The sequence below is a fragment of the Syzygium oleosum genome, unplaced genomic scaffold (genome assembly GCF_021117445.2).
Source record: "Syzygium oleosum isolate NSW1041296 unplaced genomic scaffold, Sole_v2.1 Sole_v2.32, whole genome shotgun sequence".
Classification (NCBI taxonomy): Eukaryota; Viridiplantae; Streptophyta; class Magnoliopsida; order Myrtales; family Myrtaceae; genus Syzygium; species Syzygium oleosum.
Window position 1 is genome coordinate 2,202,201 of NW_026607516.1, and position 17,585 is coordinate 2,219,785.

General features: G+C 41.2%; 4 protein-coding genes across 5 annotated transcripts; 3 read left to right on the forward strand and 1 right to left on the reverse strand.

Moving 5' to 3' along the window:
* Window positions 1-1,980: 1,980 nt before the first annotated feature.
* LOC115691775 (uncharacterized) lies at window positions 1,981-5,360 on the forward strand. The gene is made up of 6 exons (XM_030618505.2): window positions 1,981-2,442; window positions 3,162-3,321; window positions 3,543-3,730; window positions 4,078-4,201; window positions 4,568-4,698; window positions 4,992-5,360. The coding sequence occupies exons 1-6, from the start codon at window positions 2,221-2,223 to the stop codon at window positions 5,121-5,123; spliced, it is 957 nt and encodes a 318-aa protein (XP_030474365.1). The 5' UTR covers window positions 1,981-2,220; the 3' UTR covers window positions 5,124-5,360.
* Window positions 5,361-6,286: 926 nt separating this feature from the next.
* LOC115691778 (uncharacterized) lies at window positions 6,287-8,575 on the forward strand. The gene is made up of 3 exons (XM_056304562.1): window positions 6,287-6,299; window positions 6,500-6,728; window positions 8,190-8,575. The coding sequence occupies exons 2-3, from the start codon at window positions 6,546-6,548 to the stop codon at window positions 8,262-8,264; spliced, it is 258 nt and encodes an 85-aa protein (XP_056160537.1). The 5' UTR covers window positions 6,287-6,299; window positions 6,500-6,545; the 3' UTR covers window positions 8,265-8,575.
* Window positions 8,576-9,622: 1,047 nt separating this feature from the next.
* LOC115691777 (phosphomannomutase) lies at window positions 9,623-14,130 on the forward strand. The gene is made up of 12 exons (XM_030618510.2): window positions 9,623-9,832; window positions 10,284-10,370; window positions 10,538-10,582; window positions 10,702-10,768; window positions 11,453-11,529; window positions 11,774-11,809; window positions 11,980-12,035; window positions 12,110-12,209; window positions 12,293-12,388; window positions 12,500-12,589; window positions 13,465-13,516; window positions 13,896-14,130. The coding sequence occupies exons 2-12, from the start codon at window positions 10,302-10,304 to the stop codon at window positions 13,952-13,954; spliced, it is 747 nt and encodes a 248-aa protein (XP_030474370.1). The 5' UTR covers window positions 9,623-9,832; window positions 10,284-10,301; the 3' UTR covers window positions 13,955-14,130.
* A 258-nt stretch (window positions 14,131-14,388) lies between these two features.
* On the reverse strand, window positions 14,389-17,537 carry LOC115691774 (bifunctional protein FolD 4, chloroplastic). 2 transcript variants are annotated; one of them, XM_030618503.2, is made up of 5 exons: window positions 17,133-17,537; window positions 16,206-16,525; window positions 15,662-15,898; window positions 15,410-15,577; window positions 14,389-15,128 (listed from the first exon to the last, which is right to left on the reverse strand). In XM_030618503.2, exons 1-5 carry the CDS (start codon window positions 17,323-17,325, stop codon window positions 14,958-14,960), a joined length of 1,089 nt encoding a protein of 362 aa, XP_030474363.1. In that variant the 5' UTR covers window positions 17,326-17,537; the 3' UTR covers window positions 14,389-14,957. The 2 variants fall into 2 exon arrangements, with proteins under 2 accessions (XP_030474363.1, XP_030474362.1); XM_030618502.2 differs by having other exon boundaries at window positions 16,206-16,531.
* Between the last annotated feature and the right edge of the window lie 48 nt (window positions 17,538-17,585).

The window sequence follows — 17,585 nt, forward strand, 5'->3', positions numbered from 1 at the left end:
ATAACGGAAAATGATTTCCCAAAAAGTATTTTTCAAGAAAACGATTAGTTTTCCTTTGATTGGTAATATATGATCGAAATTGTTTTCTGATGTTTGAATTTCATTGGAAAACGATTTCAATTTCATGATTTTATCTTAGGCAAAAAGAAATCGAATTTTCAATTTTATTATTTTAAAAAAATTCTAATTTCGAATTACTTTATTTTATTTTAAAAAAATCAGTTTTTTAATTTTCTTTTCTTTCCTTTACTTTTTTCCTCCTTCCTCCGCCGTGACGGCCACAGGCGAGCTCGAGGCTCGCTTGGCGACGGCCACAAGCGGTCGAGCTCGCTGGTCTTGACCAAGCCTGAGCTCGCGCTGACCTAGATCTAGCGAGCGTCGAGCTCGTGCAAGGCCAACGAGGTCGAGGCTCGCTAATGCGAGGTCGGCGCTTGCTAGGATTTGGCAAGCTCAAGCTCGTGCGAGGCCGGCGAGTCGCGAACTTGCGCTGGCGAGCCTGCCCTACCTGTGGGCAACGACCAGTGGACGAAAGAAAAAAGAAAAAGAAAGAAAAAAAATAGAAAAATAGAAAAGCAAAAAAAGAAAAAAGAAAAGAAAAGAAAAGAATAAAATACTAAAAAAGTTAGGGAAATTATCAAATAATGACCCAAAGTGGGTGCCTTTTTTCAAAAGAGGACCTCAAGTGGACAAGGTATCAATTAAGGACCTAAATTACCAAAGGCGATGGTGTCGTGCGCGAGCTTGAGGAGGAAGGGCCCGAGATCCGGGTTGTCGAGGGCTGTATCGGGCGGGGCGGGGCTGGCGGCGGAGCTCGGGGACTCCGGCGGGGGCTTTCGTGGGGAGAACTTGGAGCGGGAAGGGGAGGGGGAGGGTGCCATGGCCGGTGAACTCGAGCTCGCTGAGATCGGCGGAGCGAAGAAAAAAAAAAAGAAAAAGAAAAAAAAACAGAGATGAAATGTCTTGTTTCGAAACAAGAATCAGTGCATGTACTCGCCTCGGCCGGCGAGATTTGACCTGGCCGGCGAACTCGAGGCCCTTATCTCGAGACAAATTGAGTACTTCGGGCCTATTTGGGCGATTGGGCACTTAAAGGTCCTTATTTGACACCATGTTCACTTTGGGTCCTCTTTTGAGAAAAGGACCCCACTTGGGGTCCTTAATTGGAATTTTCCCAAAAAGTTAAGATGAGCAATTCTGAAAAGTATTTTCACCTTCTCATATTAAGGAATTCACTTTCCTAATATTATATATGAATGTTTTCCTTGACCAGAAAGTGTTTTCCGTTGACTTATTATTTTCGGCGAACAAAATGGGTTAAAGTTCGGAAAACGAATTCCCGAAAAATACTTTCCTTCAAACAAACGCACCCTAAGAGTGCAAATTCAGCAAATGCTCGGAAGGCGAAGTAGAAGCTACGTACAACGATAATAGAAAGCCACCGTACGATGTCTTTGCGCCTTTTCCACTAGAGTAACGTTCGTTGATGGACTTCACGATGAATAGGCATAGGAGTACCCAAATCACGCGTCGGCTAGCTTGGGAGTAGACCTCTCAAACAAGTGAATCGGATAAAAAATGGCTCGATCAAAATTGACCTATTTAATCTGTTTTGACCAATTTCCATATGATACAAATCTAGTGATTCATATTCAATCCATAACCGGCCAATCTGTATTGTTAAAACAATTCTATATTTAACTCAATTTAAAAAAACTCATATCCAAATTATGGTAAAATTACAGAGTGAGCGAGCAAGAGATCGAATAGGGGCCAGAGAGAGTTATAGAATTGGATCGCATATAAGTAAATTGCGAACTCATTTAATAGTTATATTATTTTGAGTATTATCATTCTAAACTCATTTATAATCTATTTACTAAATATAATTAACTAATTAAATATGGATTAAGAAATTGACACATGACTCGTTTTGGCAGGTTTAGCTTGAGCCCGCGGGCCTCCATTCCATTGGATCAGCTCTAACCTGGACGAACGAAGCCTGAGAGTGACATGACACGTCCTGGTGAAGTTGCAGACGACGCGACAACAGAAGCTTCCCTCCATCGAAGATCCTCCCTCAAATTTTCGCATCGGCCATAAGAAATCCGTCATCTCTCCACGTTTGGTCACCTGCATTCGCTCGTGTTCCTCGCTCAGCCACTAGCACGAGCAAAGTCCCAGGGGAAGAAGGAGAAGAAGAGGAGGACGGCGAGGAAGAAGATGACCCGGAAGCGAATCTTGGTCGTCGGTGGCACCGGCTACTTGGGCCAGCACCTCCTGCGGGCATTCTCGGAGGTTCCGGATCCTCCCTACGACCTCGCGTTCACGTACCGCTCCAACCTCCCTCGGGCATTGCTCGATGCCTTCCCTCGTTCTCTGGCCTTTCACGTCGATCTGCAATCTGGAGGAGGTCTCGATGCCGTTTCACAAGCGTTCGGTCAGGTTTTGTTACCGTCATCACGTTGAATTTTTCGTTTAATCTGAAGCATTTTGGTTCACAAAGCTCGAAGTTTAGCTGTCGTTGATTGGTGGTCACCGAGTAGTTCGCTTGTCTTGTTTTCTCGCCAATTGTTCGAGTCGAGCTCGCTATGGGAATGGAAAAAAAGCTTTGCTCCAGTCGGTCTTGAGGACTGACAACATGGGTTACGAATCTACGAGAGGGAACGTGCTAAATTGAACTTAAGTTGTATGCTGTCAAACTTTGGCTTTGGAAATGCGATTCTTTGTTGCAAAGAAGAACACTTTGCTTCGATTATCTGCTGCTGGACAACGTCTGTTCTTGACGATAACCGTGCCGCAATGTGTTGAATCTTAGTCAGGCAACAAATTCGTGGGCAACTTTGGATCTGAGCTGATTTGCATTGTACACCTCCAGCTGCCTGATGCTCAAGATTCAGTTTTTTTGTTTCCTTACATAATTGCTGCACGTTTCTTCTTTTTATCTGGGATGTTTCTACTACTAGGGGAGTGATTTTATAAAAATTGTGCTACTAGCTTCAGGGGTTTTTGATGATCGTTCGATTAATGCCTGATAATCATGATGGTTTAGATCTTTCTTGATCGTGTCACATTCTACTAGTTTCGCTCTTTAGAGCCGACATGTAACAAAACATGACGTGGTTCCATTCGCGCTGAAGAGAAGTACCATGTCTGAATGGCAGCCTGACGTGGTCGTTAACTGTGCTGCACTCTCTGTACCTCGTGCCTGCGAAGCAGATCCAGCTGCTGCTATGTCTATTAATGTGCCTTCTACTCTTGTAGAATGGCTATCGACCTTTAAGCAGGCTAACACTCTTCTGATACATCTATCAACTGATCAAGGTGAACTACTTCTTAGTCTAACCATACTTCTCTTATTCAGTGTTCATTCTTAATTTGGATCATTGGCAACTGGTCGGCCCTTGAGGTAAATGAACTTTTGATATGGGGATTGTTGCAGTAGACTTGCAAGTTTAATGGGGTTCAGCTTATAGTGAATGTAGTCTTCTCATTAAAAATCTTGCCGAGCCTGATGTCCTTAGATTTGATTCGTTTGAATTCAGTTTATGAAGGGGTGAAATCCTTTTACAAGGAAGAGGACGAAACTGTTCCTGTGAATGTTTATGGAAAGTCTAAAGTGGCAGCAGAGCAGTTTATCAGCAAGAACTGGTCAAACTTTGCTATCTTGAGAAGCAGCATTATCTTTGGCCCTCAGACTATTTCACCTGTTCCAATGTCTCTACCCATTCAGGTAAAAAGAGTCGGATGGAAACAAGAGGTGATCAAAATCATCACATTAAGTGATATAGATTATTTCCTCCACATGTGCATATGCGTCTCTGTTCTTATGGATAGTCTTCAATGAGTTCCTACACCTCAGTGATGCTTTTATTCTTTTGTCTTTGTGAGATACAAAATGGAGTTTTAAGATCTTTCTAATGGAGGGCAGCTCTATATGATATGCCAAGTGTCTAAGCATGCAAACTTAGAAAATCTAGTAGGAGCAACAGCCATGCAGTAAGTACTATAAGGATAATCAGAGGTCAAGAAATGATTATTTCAGTGTCTGACTTGTGCCCGCGCGTCACTGTGATGCAGTGGATTGATGGCGTCCTCTCTAGAGGAGATAAAGCAGAATTCTTCCATGATGAGTTTCGCTGTCCAGTGTACGTTAAGGATGTTGTAACTATAATACAAGCACTGACAAGTAGATGGATATCAGGTAACAAATCTTTAGTGTTTGCAGTGACCACTTTTGATCTGTCATCTGGGTGATGTTGGTAACTATAGATCATTGTATGACAGTCAAAGTAACATTAGATCATACTTGCAGATGTTAATAAAAGTTTCATATCCTTATGATTTAGAACAGGGTGTCCTTTATTTGTCAATTGCTTGTCTTACCTCTACATTGAGCAATATGCACACATTTATTGGGGAATGGAAATAGATACATCGTCTGCATTTATCTTACAGAAAAGATATGCATTTTGTCCAAGAAACTTAGAATTTTTTGGTGACTGTTATCACAAATGCCGGCTGTTTTGTCCATTTCTGCGGTTAATATAATAATTGATGATTGGTCCAGATGGTGAGTGCATGCAATTGCTACTAAACGTTGGAGGACCAGACAGAGTCTCTCGTGCTCAAATGGCAGAGGCTGTGGCGCATATTAGAGGATACAGCACCTCTTTAATCACGCTAGTATCTGCTTCATCAGTATGTGTATTCACGACACTCTTTTTCTATTTATTTTTGTGTTTACTTTTCCCCCAAAAACCCATCTGGTGGTTATTAGTGACTCCAATTTGCTGTTCTGCCCTTGACAGTTGTGCTTAACTTTGTCCTATCTAATTATTCCGTCAATTATTACTATCATTCAGATGAGAGTAGAGAAGCACCAATATTCATCTTGCACTTCATGCCTGAGATTCTTTAAATCTTAACCATAGATGGCCTGTTTCTTCGAATTACCAACTTTTCTGATGGTCGATATGGATGATTTTCAACAGGTTGACCGTGGTGTGAGATCCCCAGCTGACATCTCCATGGATATCACTAGACTGGTTCAGACACTAAGAATTTCTCCTACTCCATTTAAAGAAGGTGTCAGATTGACGCTTGAAGCTGAAGGCAGTGCTTGATGCTAAAAATGTTGTTTCTATTTACTCCATTTGTTTTTTATTGTTAAATTGGTTTTATAAGCCATTCTTGATGATCACCAGCCACTGAAGAGCCGAGGATCTATTGGGCTTAGGTTCTGCTAGGTTCTGTTGGCTGGAAGTTCCAATGTATCGTTTCATTCTTATGCAGGTGTTGTGTAATGACAATCATGGAATGATTCACGTATGTCGAATAAAAATTCATTGTTCACTTGTTCAGCAGCGATGTCTAGTTTCTGGATGTTAATAGAATACAGGGAGAGTAATTTTTATTTGCCCCACATCCTGCATTTTGATGGCCGAGGTAAATAGTAAGCTGAGGTGGGCAGATCAGAGGCCTTGAGTGACCCATGATGATTGATGACAAGAAAGAAGCCTTGCAAGTTACTGCTACTCATCTTGAGGTTCTTCTGATAAACTCCTTGTCAAGCGAAGCAAGAGAAATCTCTCATTAAGAAGAACTGGAAGAGAAATCTCAGTTGACATTATTTTGACTGCTTTTAGCTGGGAGACAAATAGCGGAGCATCTAAACCCTCAACTTTTTGATTTTACGATTGATCAGCTCTCTCCTATTCTCCCTACAAAGCATATTCAACCATATGTGTACCATTGAAATCGAGATGAAACTTTGCGCAAACAAAATAAGAACATGTTTAAGCTAAAAATGGGTTGTTCACTATCAACATTGCTTCCGATTAGAGTCCAAATTTAAGCTCCAAGTGAGCATACACTCCCTGTGGAGGATACAATTCGTCGCACCCGTGTCGGCTATTCACTTAATTTCCTGGAACTTCCAATTTGCTATAGTTATGATGCATACAATAACAAATCGGTTCCTTTTCAATCAAAATTGGATCAGAACTTGTACATTTATATCATTTTCAAGATAATAGGTTTTAACGTATTTCTAGATTCAGCTTTCTCCTGGTAAATTCACACCATGTGCAAGTGCTGTGAAACGAAAAATTGACAACCCATTATTGGGCCGTCAGTGGAGGCCCATGAACATCTCACTCGCCAGGATACGGTGGAAAGACCAAAGAGCCCTCGCTTTCACTCGCTAAACCCGCAGATTACCACCACCGTCGAGTCCTCCGACTCAACAACACACACGAGCGAGGAGACTCGAAGTAGCTCAAACCTCTCCGATTTCTCAGGTAATTCCGACCAATCTCTCTTCTTCGATCCTCCAGATCTGCGATATCGATCGTCCTTTGGAATGCGGCCTTAGCTACTGATTAGCGAGTGATGCGTCACCGTCGATGAATCGATGCATTGAAAAGGCTTAGGTTTTTGTGGTTCATGTGTTGCTCCGCTGATTTGTTTTTCCTTTTTGATTGAATCGTCGGTGAGCTAGAGTAGAGAGAGAGAGAGAGAGAGGAAGAAGCTTGAGGAGGTCGGCAATGGGCGGAGCAGATCACGGGCACGGGCACGGGGAGGTGCACGGCGATTTCAGGACGAAGGTATGGAGCATGAGCGGGGGGCCTTACTGCAGGCCCAAGCACTGGAAGCGCAACACCGCCATCGCCATGTTCGGCGTCTTCCTCGTCTGCATCCCCATCGCCATGACGTCCGCCAAGCTCGAGGTCGCCCCTCTATTCCATTCGAATTGTTTCGATAATGTCTTTGGGGATTCGTTTTTTGAGCTCTGCTTATTTGTCAGTGTTGTCTCTGTTTCTTTGTCTAGAGAGAAAGAATCGTCGTGTTTCGTGCTGGGAAGAGTGTTCTGAGTTTGGGTTCAGGTGCTTTGACATGAGTTTGCTTATGAGTAATATGGGTCAGTGCAAGATTAATTGGAAGTGCTCTTGTGAGAATATTTAGGGAAGACGAATGCACTTGTAATCTCTCAGGCGAAGAGGACATATGGCAAAGTGCATAGCTACTAATTCACTTGTTGAATGTAAATTGGTGTACTCATTTTCTTTTCGTTTCCAGGATTTGAAGTGTATTTGAAATCTTGAGTAATGAATTTCTTCATGTTTAGAAGAGAGCAATGTCGCGGAAATGTGCATTCTATGCTTGTGAGTGGGAGTGCTGCAGAAGTTAAACACCAGTTCTGTCTTTGAAGTCTAAGTCCCTCTCATTCACATATTACTAAAGTCCCACTTAGCCATAATCATTTATTCCTAGACAGATAATCATAACTATACTTGTGTCGATCTTCAGCAGTCTTAAGCCAATTTATGGGCTAATCCTTGTCAAAGAACTAGAGGAACATTTAATGGGAAGTTGCGGTTTTAATTGCAGTCTTAGAATCAAGAATCACGATCAGAACTTGAGGGCCAAAAGTGTTGCTAGCCAAGATTTTTTGGTCAAACAGTTAGAGAAGATACTTCACCTTGCCGTGCAATCATCCATGGAAGATAAACACTAACCCTTATCATAGTAAAGTACTTCAATTGTTAACATGCTACCTGGTATAACAAAGGCAAGCTACACCTGAGAGTTTTCCAAAGCTGTTTTCTTTTTCGTTGGAAGGTCGCTGTCTTGATTAATTGGAAGCAAACAAACAAGATTGGTTGCCTAAATACACTTTCATGTCATATAGTTAGAAAAGAAGTGTTGTGAAATGCAACTTCACGGAAATGGGGTGGAATGCTAAAGAAAATCATGAACCCCGTCCCTGAAAGCGGAAAAGCTTTGATCATATTCGGACTGACGAGAGTTTGAAAACCCTGTACCTGCAGAAAACTAATAGCAATAGATAATTTTTTTGCTGTCTTGACGGATAGTTTCCCGATGCATGTGAACATCCTGTTCTAATTTTCTTTTTATTGTTCATCTGAGATTTTCCCTTTGCGTAGTTGCTGCCTGTACATATTTTTGTGAATAAACTCAAAGGTACATTTGCCTGTGAGTCATTGTTGTGCATCTTCATTGTCAACAGCCTTCTCTAAATAAAATCCAGCAGGAACTAGATGTTATTCTATATGTTGTATTTGCATCGCTAGCTGGACAAGTCATTTGGACCCAATGACTTTTAGCTCGAGATATTTATGCTGTCTGGTTTCCCGACTAGTGGTTGACAGAATTCTGCTTTCTTGCAGCAACGGCCTCATCAGCCTGTTCGCCCCATTCCTTCACAACTCTGGTGCAAGAACTTTGGTAATAAGGAGTACTGAAGAAGTGTGCAAGAGCGAATAACTGAAGTGCTAAGTCCCGCAGCAGATTGAAGTGGCTTGTATCTACTCTTCTTCTTCGGATTTAAAACACCCAGTTGAGATTTTGGATCACATGTGTCTGAACTGATGACAGTTGCCTTCTTTTGTGTGTGTCATTCAGCATCCAATAAGCAGCGATTTGCTTCTATTTAGACATGTCTGAAGCTACTCTTTCCAGCTGAACAACTACTATCATTCCATATAAGCTTCTGTGACATTCAATGTCCCAATGCAACGATAGCAATGAGAAAGATGAAAACAGCATTTCATGATGATGAAATTAGTCTTGTTCTTGTAGTAGTAGATTGTGTCTGTAGATGGTTGTGCGTTCTTTATAGCTTGAAAATTGTCAAATGCATTTCAAAGTTGGTGATTTCAGCTCATGTAGGGACGATTCATTGACTCTTCTTTTCGCATATGGAATATGCCAAAATCTGGCATCGGAACCTTTTCTTTAAAAGACGGGATCGGATCGTAAGAGAGACCCCACAAGGGACCATGTGATGAGCAGCTAAGAAATTTCATTCCCACATATAGACAGGTCGAATGGCAACATGACTGGTGTGGTGAGTCGCCTTTTGGACCAGGTAGAATGATGACATCGGAGTGTCATCGGGACGAAGCTTCGTTCATCCCACAAGCCAACATCGACAATTTGCTTCTGTACTTTTCACAAAAGAGGAGGATTCTTGCTTTGGTTTTTTTTAGCCCCCCCATTTTCGTCTGTCCAATGGGACTTTGAACTGAGTCTTTATACATTAATAACTTTATGTTTTATGATTTCGTATAATTACAAATGGATCATTTATATCGAGGTCGGGAAATTTATACCCTCAAGGAAAAACTTTTTCCAGACTGGATTTGAAATTAGATGTTTCCATGATGTGCGCAAAATTTAATTGCCAGCAAATTAAAAAATGGTCGACCCGCATCTTTTTTTTCTTCTGACAAGTATTAACCATGTGACAAAAAAGCACTTCATAAACGTATAAGTTTATGTATGGACAGGCTCTGATATGCTCTTGTGATAACTCGTTCCGTTTAAAAAAGCATATTCTGTGTCGGTTGTACAACTAATCCAATTCAACCAATAGATTATATACTACACACTTTTACAGCGGGGTGAAAGAATTCTAAAGTTTTTACTATTGTGCTTAACTATTAATCTATGTAAAGGAAATAATCTTTTTTAAAATTATAATTTAAAATTTAATTCTTTTTACTTATAAAGTTTTGTGTCATATGGACGAAAATATCGTCCAATTCACGTGGGGTGACCGCTTCGTCCGAGATTTCTCTCCGAAGTCGAGACAAAACACACAGCGACGGTCGCAGAAGCGGACACCCAAACCTCTCCTTCCTTCCTCCTCCTCCTCCTCCATCCCTTCCCCTTCACTTTCCGTACGTATCTCCAGGTCCAAGCAGCTGCATACATAGCTTCGCTCGCGTCGTCTCCGCCATCGCACTTCGCTCTTCGGACGTCGACCTTCCGATCTCCCTCTCCCGCCGCCTTCTCCTTGAAGCTAGAGGTAAATCTTCCCGTCCTCTTCTTCACCGGCGATCTGTTCCGGTTTTGGTTCTCGCGAGCTGGAGACCGGCGTTGGAGAGTTCGGACCGCGACGGATTTGCGTGCGAACTTCGAGTTTCTTTGAGGCCGAGCTCGCATTTGATGTGATGTGCTGGAGTCTCTAGTGGCGAATTGCGTATGTAAAACTTAGATGTTCTGAGGCTGAACCTTGCACTTGAATCGACGTGTTGGATTTGGAGTCTGGCTGTGGAATTGGGTTCGATGATTGTGGTAAAGGTCATTGTCTGGATGATGGCATTGGCATTCCAGAGATGGCACTTTGCATTTGAAGTTGGTTCCGGCCCGATGCAGTTTTTGATCTGGAGCTCACTCGCATCGTTTGGATGATTTTGTTCGTCATAGGGGATTCAGTTCGTATCTAACCTTTGCTATTTCACTTCATTTGATGGCAGAAAGAGATCTCGAATAGAATGGCGGCGAGGAAGCCTGGTTTGATTGCTTTGTTTGATGTCGATGGGACTCTCACAGCTCCAAGAAAGGTCCTAGTTCCTTCTTTGCCCATCTCTCTCTCAAGTACTAGTTGCAGCTATGCAGTTTGAATCACTATCCTTACTGAGCATGTCGATATTGCTGCTGTGTTTCCAGACTGGAATGAACTGGGTTAATTAATGTCGAAATCACCTCTTTTCTTGTCCTTGTATTCCAGGATGTTACTCCTAAGATGTTTGAGTTTATGCGGGAACTCCGAAAGGTACATGACTTGGTTGGCTAGCTACTTCTGCGGGAAATTTCCTGTTTATCTTCCCTACTTGAAGGAAATGCCTTACAAGCTCTTTTTTGTGCTTGCCTTTGCGACACATTTCAATGCAGGTTGTCACAGTTGGGGTTGTTGGGGGATCTGACCTATCCAAGATATCGGAACAGCTTGGAAGCACAGGTTGGTTACCCATGGAAATGCATAGCTGTTAGATATTTCTCTTAGACAATACATCTGATTCATTTCACTTGACAGGCCTGCCTTCCATTCATCTTTTTAACTAATTAAACAGTGAATTGAATTAAGTTGCTTTGGTTATGGTCTTTGTAGTGTAGATAAGTCATCTTGGGATCCATGATTGGAATACATGAATAAGTGCTATAATTCTGGCTAGATGCTGCGATACTATTAAAGATTTTTCTCACTGAACTAGCACAATTCTGAATCTTTGTTTTCATCCTTAAAATTCTGAATGATTTTGAGCTCTATCTAGCCCGAGTATTTAGTAGATATAAGAGGCTTAAATTCGGAAAAAAGACCTCAATCTTGGATAAGCATGTATTTGATTTTCTGGGAACGGTGAGCTTCAATCAGGTGACAAACATCACTTATTATGTGAGGATAAGGTCTATGGTAATACAAACAGCATCTCCCGATGAGTAAGATCCATTGCAGAAGGAGTTATCTGATAATTCAAACCTTCTTGTGCTTTGAATTTCATGGTTTCACTTTGTAACTTTGGTTCCTGAAATCGCTGACATGGTCACATCTCTCAACATTACTTGATGAAACCAGTTTTGAATTCTTAGGTTCAATCTGCATTGTTTTATGGACTTGATCTCTACTGTCATGTCAATTATACAGTTATGAATGACTATGATTATGTGTTCTCGGAGAATGGCCTTGTGGCACACAAAGATGGGAAGCTTATTGATGTGCAGGTACGTGATTGCTTTTAAACACTCAAGCTGACTGAAAAGCTCAGCTCCACATTCTATTCATATCAATAATATATGAAGGAGTAGGAGATTAGGAGTTTTATAATTTCAATTTCACCATTCGATAGCTAATTTTCTACTTAATGTCACCGTCCACAATTGTTATTGCAATTTGTATTTATTCGTGATTGATTCCTTAGCTTACCTGTACTGCCTTGACTAGTTCCATGATTTTGCTTTCTTCCAGAGCTTGAAATCATTTTTAGGAGAAGAGAAGCTCAAGGTAAGATCTTCTGTTTGCTCTAATGTTTTTCTACATAAAGGTTAAAGTGACTAAGTGCAAGAGTATTATAGAGGTCAATTCTGGATGTCTATATCCTTTATTAGATTAGGTGGAACAGAATAACTGCGTGATAACAAATGCTATAAACTTGTTTGAAAATTGTCTTGCAGGAGGTCATTAATTTTACTCTTCACTACATTGCTGACTTGGATATCCCAATAAAAAGGTGAGCCTTGTTACCAGTTCTTCATCATTATTAAGCTCAAAGTCCAAAACTCTCATACTGCAATGCTTCCTCAGGGGCACATTTATAGAATTCCGAAATGGGATGCTTAATGTCTCCCCAATTGGGAGAAACTGTAGCCAAGAAGAAAGGGATGAATTTGAAAGGTACGACAAGGTGAGACATTCTAACTCTATTTCGGTATTGGATATTCTGATAATGCAATACAACATGTGATCTCTCATGTAGTACTGTTTCAGGTTCATAACATACGTCCAAAAATGGTGTCTGTCCTGCGTGAAAAGTTTGCTCACCTTAATCTGACATTTTCAATTGGAGGACAAATAAGTTTTGACGTAAGTAAATATACCACTTGTTGATTCTTTTGGATAAATCTCAAACTTGTTAATGGAGAACAACGCAAAAAACTCTATTGAATCTGCGAAGCTAAATAATGCTTGTGTCAGGTTTTCCCTCAAGGTTGGGATAAGACATACTGCTTGAGATACCTTGATGACTTCTCGGAAATCCACTTCTTTGGCGACAAAACTTACAAGGTATGCCTAGTATTTTCATCCTAAGGAAAATGTAAACAATCCCTCTCTGTTCGCTAATTAATATCTCATGTCACTGTCCTTTCTAAATCTTACATGCTTGGTGGTGTTAGACTATGTAGGACTAAGCTTTTAGATGATTTATGTCTACGAGATGTATTATTGCCCGCATGCAATGAGCTAGTGCTACTTGGTCCATAAAGCGATTAATGTCCTTGGAACTATAAAGGTGTGAAGGGATGCTTGATGATACTGCTAATTTTGGTTTAAGTAATTGCAGAAATTCTGTTCAGCTCATACCAGGGATTTGATAACTAGAATTGGAAATTAAATTTTACAATGCTTTACCTGAACCTGATGTTTATCCTCTTGAAGTGCTTTTTGTGCTATTCATGAGAGTCTTTAATTCCTTGATTGCATATTCTCTGTGCGATCTTCATGGCCATGGTTTGGGATTTGAAGCTATTGAACATTTCAACTGTCATTCCATCTCTATATCCTTTAGCCCCCCTAAAGTGGGGCCATTTGTTAGTAAGAGACATATCATTGTTTCACAATATCGGCTTCAACAGAATAAACATGATATTCAAGTGTCTAAAGGTCAGAAAGCGATGTTCCTTCAAAAGTGCCTATCTGTTGAATCACAAGCAGATATAGATTATCGTATACTTAAAGTTGAGAAAGGAGACTTTATGCAAAATAGCTCAAAGTGTTTTAATTTTAGTTATTCGATGTTAATCAGTTTTACTTGTATATCCAATGGAAGCATGAGTTTAGATGTATTATGCATATTGTGGTTAACCAAATAAAATGTCCTCTTTGTGGTGCATCATCTTGATCATTCTGTTTGACAACTACTGTTTCTTTCACTTGAGCAGGGGGGGAACGACCATGAGATATACGAGTCTGAGCGAACTGTGGGTCATACAGGTCAGCTTTGTGTATTGATGGAAATTTTGACACCTGAATTTCATTGTGTTTTCATCCAGCAGGATGTAGATGAATGGTTCTAGACTTTTAATACACAGATTCATTAACCTATAAAAGGAGGGTCCAAAAAATTTCTGAAACGGTGTAAAATCTCCAGAATAGTGACAAACTTTTACATGCCGGAAACATGAGATCGTGCCGTCATTTTAGTTTCAGAATAGACCGGGGATTTGTTTCATTTCTCAAAATGGCCGTAGTCAATGTCGCATAAACCCTTCGAAACTTCAAATTCCTTTTTATGACAAATACATCCATCTTTTTATATATTTATATTTTGCAAAATCCTGTTGTTTATACAGTTTTCCGTGTTCTTTGGCAGTCACTAGTCCTGATGATACAGTGGAGCAGTGCAAGGCCCTCTTCCTTGCTGAACCTTGAGCTCAGCGTCATGTAACAGTCTTTGGCAATATCCATTTGTACTCCGATTCATATGTATGAGAATTAACTGGTATGTGTAACTCATACCAGTGCAAAAGGGAGCATGAAATCCCAATGTATGACTCATTTCTTTTGGCAAATGGCTTAAATCACAGATTGTTTCATATTCGCTCGGACGTTATTAGTACATTATTTCCACAACATCACAGTTAATGAATTTAACTGATGTATCAATTTCATATGCTAGCTGTAACAGGTGAAGTTGATCATATTATAAAATTTTGATGTATATCGAATCTTTCTCCCTAATTATTCTAAAACAGTTTTCTCATTCAAACCATCCTGGTCATTTATTCATCCTGACCAACAAGTGAGGTAAACTCAAAACCCACAAGATTCATCACTCTATGTAAAATCTATTATAGACATTGAGATTAAGGGAGAGAGGGCATAGAAGCATTCAGGAACAGTTCACAGGTACCTTAGTGATGATTACACAACCTCAAGGTCTAAACATACATTTGGCATAAGAAGTAGGTGTTCATACTGTTGATGTATCTTACCCTCGAACCAGAACCGATAAAGAACGGATAAAACAGAGACCAGAATAACTCGTACTTCTGTGGATCTAGCAGCAAAAGAATTTGGCGATGATCACAACACTACAATAGGTGTCTTGTGATGAGCTCACCGAGTGAGAATCAAATACACTATCATATTCTCTCTCTCTCTCTCTCAAAATTCACCGCATAACTGCCGTCAGTACCATCATTTGTGTGATTTCCAAATGATAGAATCCTCTCTTGGAGAGCTTAACTACGGTAAGGAAAAATTGATTTCACTATCTACTAGATCAACTGGAATGGAGTCATGAAAGAGCACCCAAAGCATGGTAGAGTCAGGACACGTGCTGGAAACAGCAGCCCCACCAATAACTATTCCTCTTGCACAGTTTCTACAATTGTCTCCCAAATTGTAGAGTCGGATCTTGAATCTCCTACACTCATTGGAAATTGTGTGCCCTCTTTGCCGATGTAAGAGTATTAGAGAGAAGCATTGCTATCGTCATCGGACCAACTCCTCCTGGAACAGGAGTGATGGCTGATGCAACTTTACAAGCCTCCTCGTAGCAGACATCTCCGACTAGCTTGTAACCCCGAGAGCTTTTTGAATCCTGTTTAAGCACCAAAGATAAAGGTCACAAACAGTAAAAGTATAATGGTATGTGGTAGGTGCTTTTCATAATACGCACCCCTCTTCCAGTATGATGACCTAGGGGCTAACTTCATCATAATGAGAATCACCCCATGCTATTTAACAGTTACTTTTACCATCTAGCTATCAGTGTAGATTGACCAAGCCAACAACAGTTTCTCAGGCAACTTATCCTTGCACAATTGACAAGACATGGGCCACACGGCTTGTATTTGTAAAGCATGACAGCTTACAAGTTACCTCAACTGGGTTGATTCCGACATCAATAATCACTGCACCAGGTTTGATCCACGTCCCTCTCACCATGTTCGCTTGCCCAACAGCTGCAATTATGATATCTGCCTCTCTTACGATCTCCTCAGGATTTTGTGTCCTTGAATGGACAATACTGATAGTTGCATCTTCCCTCTAGAAAAATACATACATGTCATGGAAGATGAAGAAAGATAAATTGCAAGGAAGGCGACATAGTTCGGCAAGATAGAAGAATACTTGAAGTAGCAAAGCAGCAGGCATCCCGACAATATTGCTCCGGCCAATCACGACAGCTCTCTTTCCCTTAATACCAATACCATATCTATGCAATAGCTCTATGCAGCCTTTAGGAGTGCAGGGCACAAACAAGGGCTCTCTACCCCTCATAGCAAGTCGACCAATGTTCAATGGGTGAAATCCGTCCACATCTTTCTCGAGAGTTACTGCATTTAGGATACCCTGTTCATTCATATGCTGGCAGAAGAACAATTTAGTTGTTAATATTCTAAAAAGAACAAGAAGATGCCATTTAGTTCATATGCAGGCAGATAGGGCCAAGGGGCTTTATTACACAGTTAATGACCTCATGATTTGAAGTTGGTTTTCAACAAGATTAATTATTAAGTATAAAAAACAAAGGTCGTCCTAACTCCTACATGAACATCAAAATTGACCTTTTTATTGAATCCTCCTGTCATGAGATTAAAGATTGAACCCAAGAAACTCAATTTGAGAAGTCTACATCAATTAATTGGGGAAGAAAGAGCATTTAGATACATACTGAAGGCAGTGGTAACTGAACAAGAATGCCGTGAACCGAAGGATCATCATTGAATCCTGAGATAAACTTGAGCACATCTTCTTCTTCCGAGTCTTCAGGCAAATGCACTTCAAAGGAGTTAATCCCCACAGACTCGCAAGCTTTTTTCTTGTTGCGTACATATGTAGCAGAATCCTTCCTGTCGCCGACAAGAATCACAGCTAACCCAGGTACAACCCCAATCGCCTCCTTCATTCTAGACACTTCAGCTGAAATCTCGTCTCTGATTTGCTTTGCAACGTATTTTCCATCAATCACTTTGGCACAAGCCTCAATCGCCACTGAAGCTTCACAAGCACACTACCCAATCAACTTCAAATAATTAAGACACGCTTTAAATATGAATCTTCCACATGCATAAAAACCACCCCCTCCAAAAGAGCTCAAATTGCTGTCCATAATGATGCACGGAACAGAAGCATGAAACAGAAAGCAAACACAGTTTACATCCTCAGGGAAACAAATTGCAATCTATATGTATGCAGTATGATATGGAAAGAAAAATTCTCACATTCAGTCGATCCAAGAGACATCGCATAAAATTTTTTATTCTATCCATGCAAAATTCTTCTGTTCATGCTCCATTTCGTGTCTTTCTACTTTCTGTGACTAGAAATTCACATCACTCAAACTTTCATGATGAAATGTTTGAACTTTCTTCTTCTTATTCCAGTCGAAAACCACTGCAACAGCTCAGAAGCTGCTAAACAAGCTTCTTCACCGATTCCAGTTCTCAGCGAACACGAAAGCAGAAACCCATCACCAAAAACGAATCCCAACATTCGCAGCTTCACGAGCACCCGAGAAAAGCCTAATAGAGCTCCAGCTAAGCATCCATCACCAATCAAACAGAGGACGCAAAGGGAAAGGATGGAAATGGGGACGAACCAGAAGGAGGTGGTGAAGTCGGAGCAGCAGCGCCGACGGCGAGGGTCCTGCGAGAGAGAGGGGCCATCCAGGCACAAGAACGGCGAGGCAGCGACAGTCTGCGGACCAAAACGACGGCGTCCTTGCGGAGGCTCCTGGGGAGCAAGCGAGACGCGGTCGAAGTCGAGCACTCGCTGAACACCATGGAAGTCATCCTCAGGATCGAACGGCGTCGTCGTGTATCGGCCGCCGCGACTTTGGCTTTCGCTTCTCAGCTTGAGATTTTTCAGCTGAAGAAGGCTACGGCGGCACGTCGCGATACTCCGCCGTGCACCGCCGTCGTGATATTCTCGCCGTTGAAGTGCCCGGCGGCGAGAGGGTTTGCAGACTTGAAAGTGTCTGCTGCAAAGTGCCGGAAAGTCTGTTTATGGATTCTGCTTTTTCTTTTTCCTTTTCTTCATGAAAAAAGAATAA

Coding starts and splice junctions, on each gene's coding strand:
- LOC115691775 (XM_030618505.2), top strand. CDS start 2,221: ATGACCCGGAAGCGAATCTTGGTCGTCGGTGGCACCGGCTACTTGGGC. Junction 2,443..3,161: donor TTTCACAAGCGTTCGGTCAG/GTTTTGTTACCG, acceptor TCTGAATGGCAG/CCTGACGTGGTCGTTAACTG. Junction 4,699..4,991: donor CGCTAGTATCTGCTTCATCA/GTATGTGTATTC, acceptor GATTTTCAACAG/GTTGACCGTGGTGTGAGATC.
- LOC115691778 (XM_056304562.1), top strand. CDS start 6,546: ATGGGCGGAGCAGATCACGGGCACGGGCACGGGGAGGTGCACGGCGAT. Junction 6,729..8,189: donor TGACGTCCGCCAAGCTCGAG/GTCGCCCCTCTA, acceptor GCTTTCTTGCAG/CAACGGCCTCATCAGCCTGT.
- LOC115691777 (XM_030618510.2), top strand. CDS start 10,302: ATGGCGGCGAGGAAGCCTGGTTTGATTGCTTTGTTTGATGTCGATGGG. Junction 10,371..10,537: donor CTCTCACAGCTCCAAGAAAG/GTCCTAGTTCCT, acceptor CTTGTATTCCAG/GATGTTACTCCTAAGATGTT. Junction 10,769..11,452: donor GGAACAGCTTGGAAGCACAG/GTTGGTTACCCA, acceptor TCAATTATACAG/TTATGAATGACTATGATTAT.
- LOC115691774 (XM_030618502.2), bottom strand. CDS start 17,325: ATGACTTCCATGGTGTTCAGCGAGTGCTCGACTTCGACCGCGTCTCGC. Junction 15,899..16,205: donor TTCAGTTACCACTGCCTTCA/GTATGTATCTAA, acceptor TTCTTCTGCCAG/CATATGAATGAACAGGGTAT. Junction 15,129..15,409: donor TCGGAATCAACCCAGTTGAG/GTAACTTGTAAG, acceptor GTGCTTAAACAG/GATTCAAAAAGCTCTCGGGG.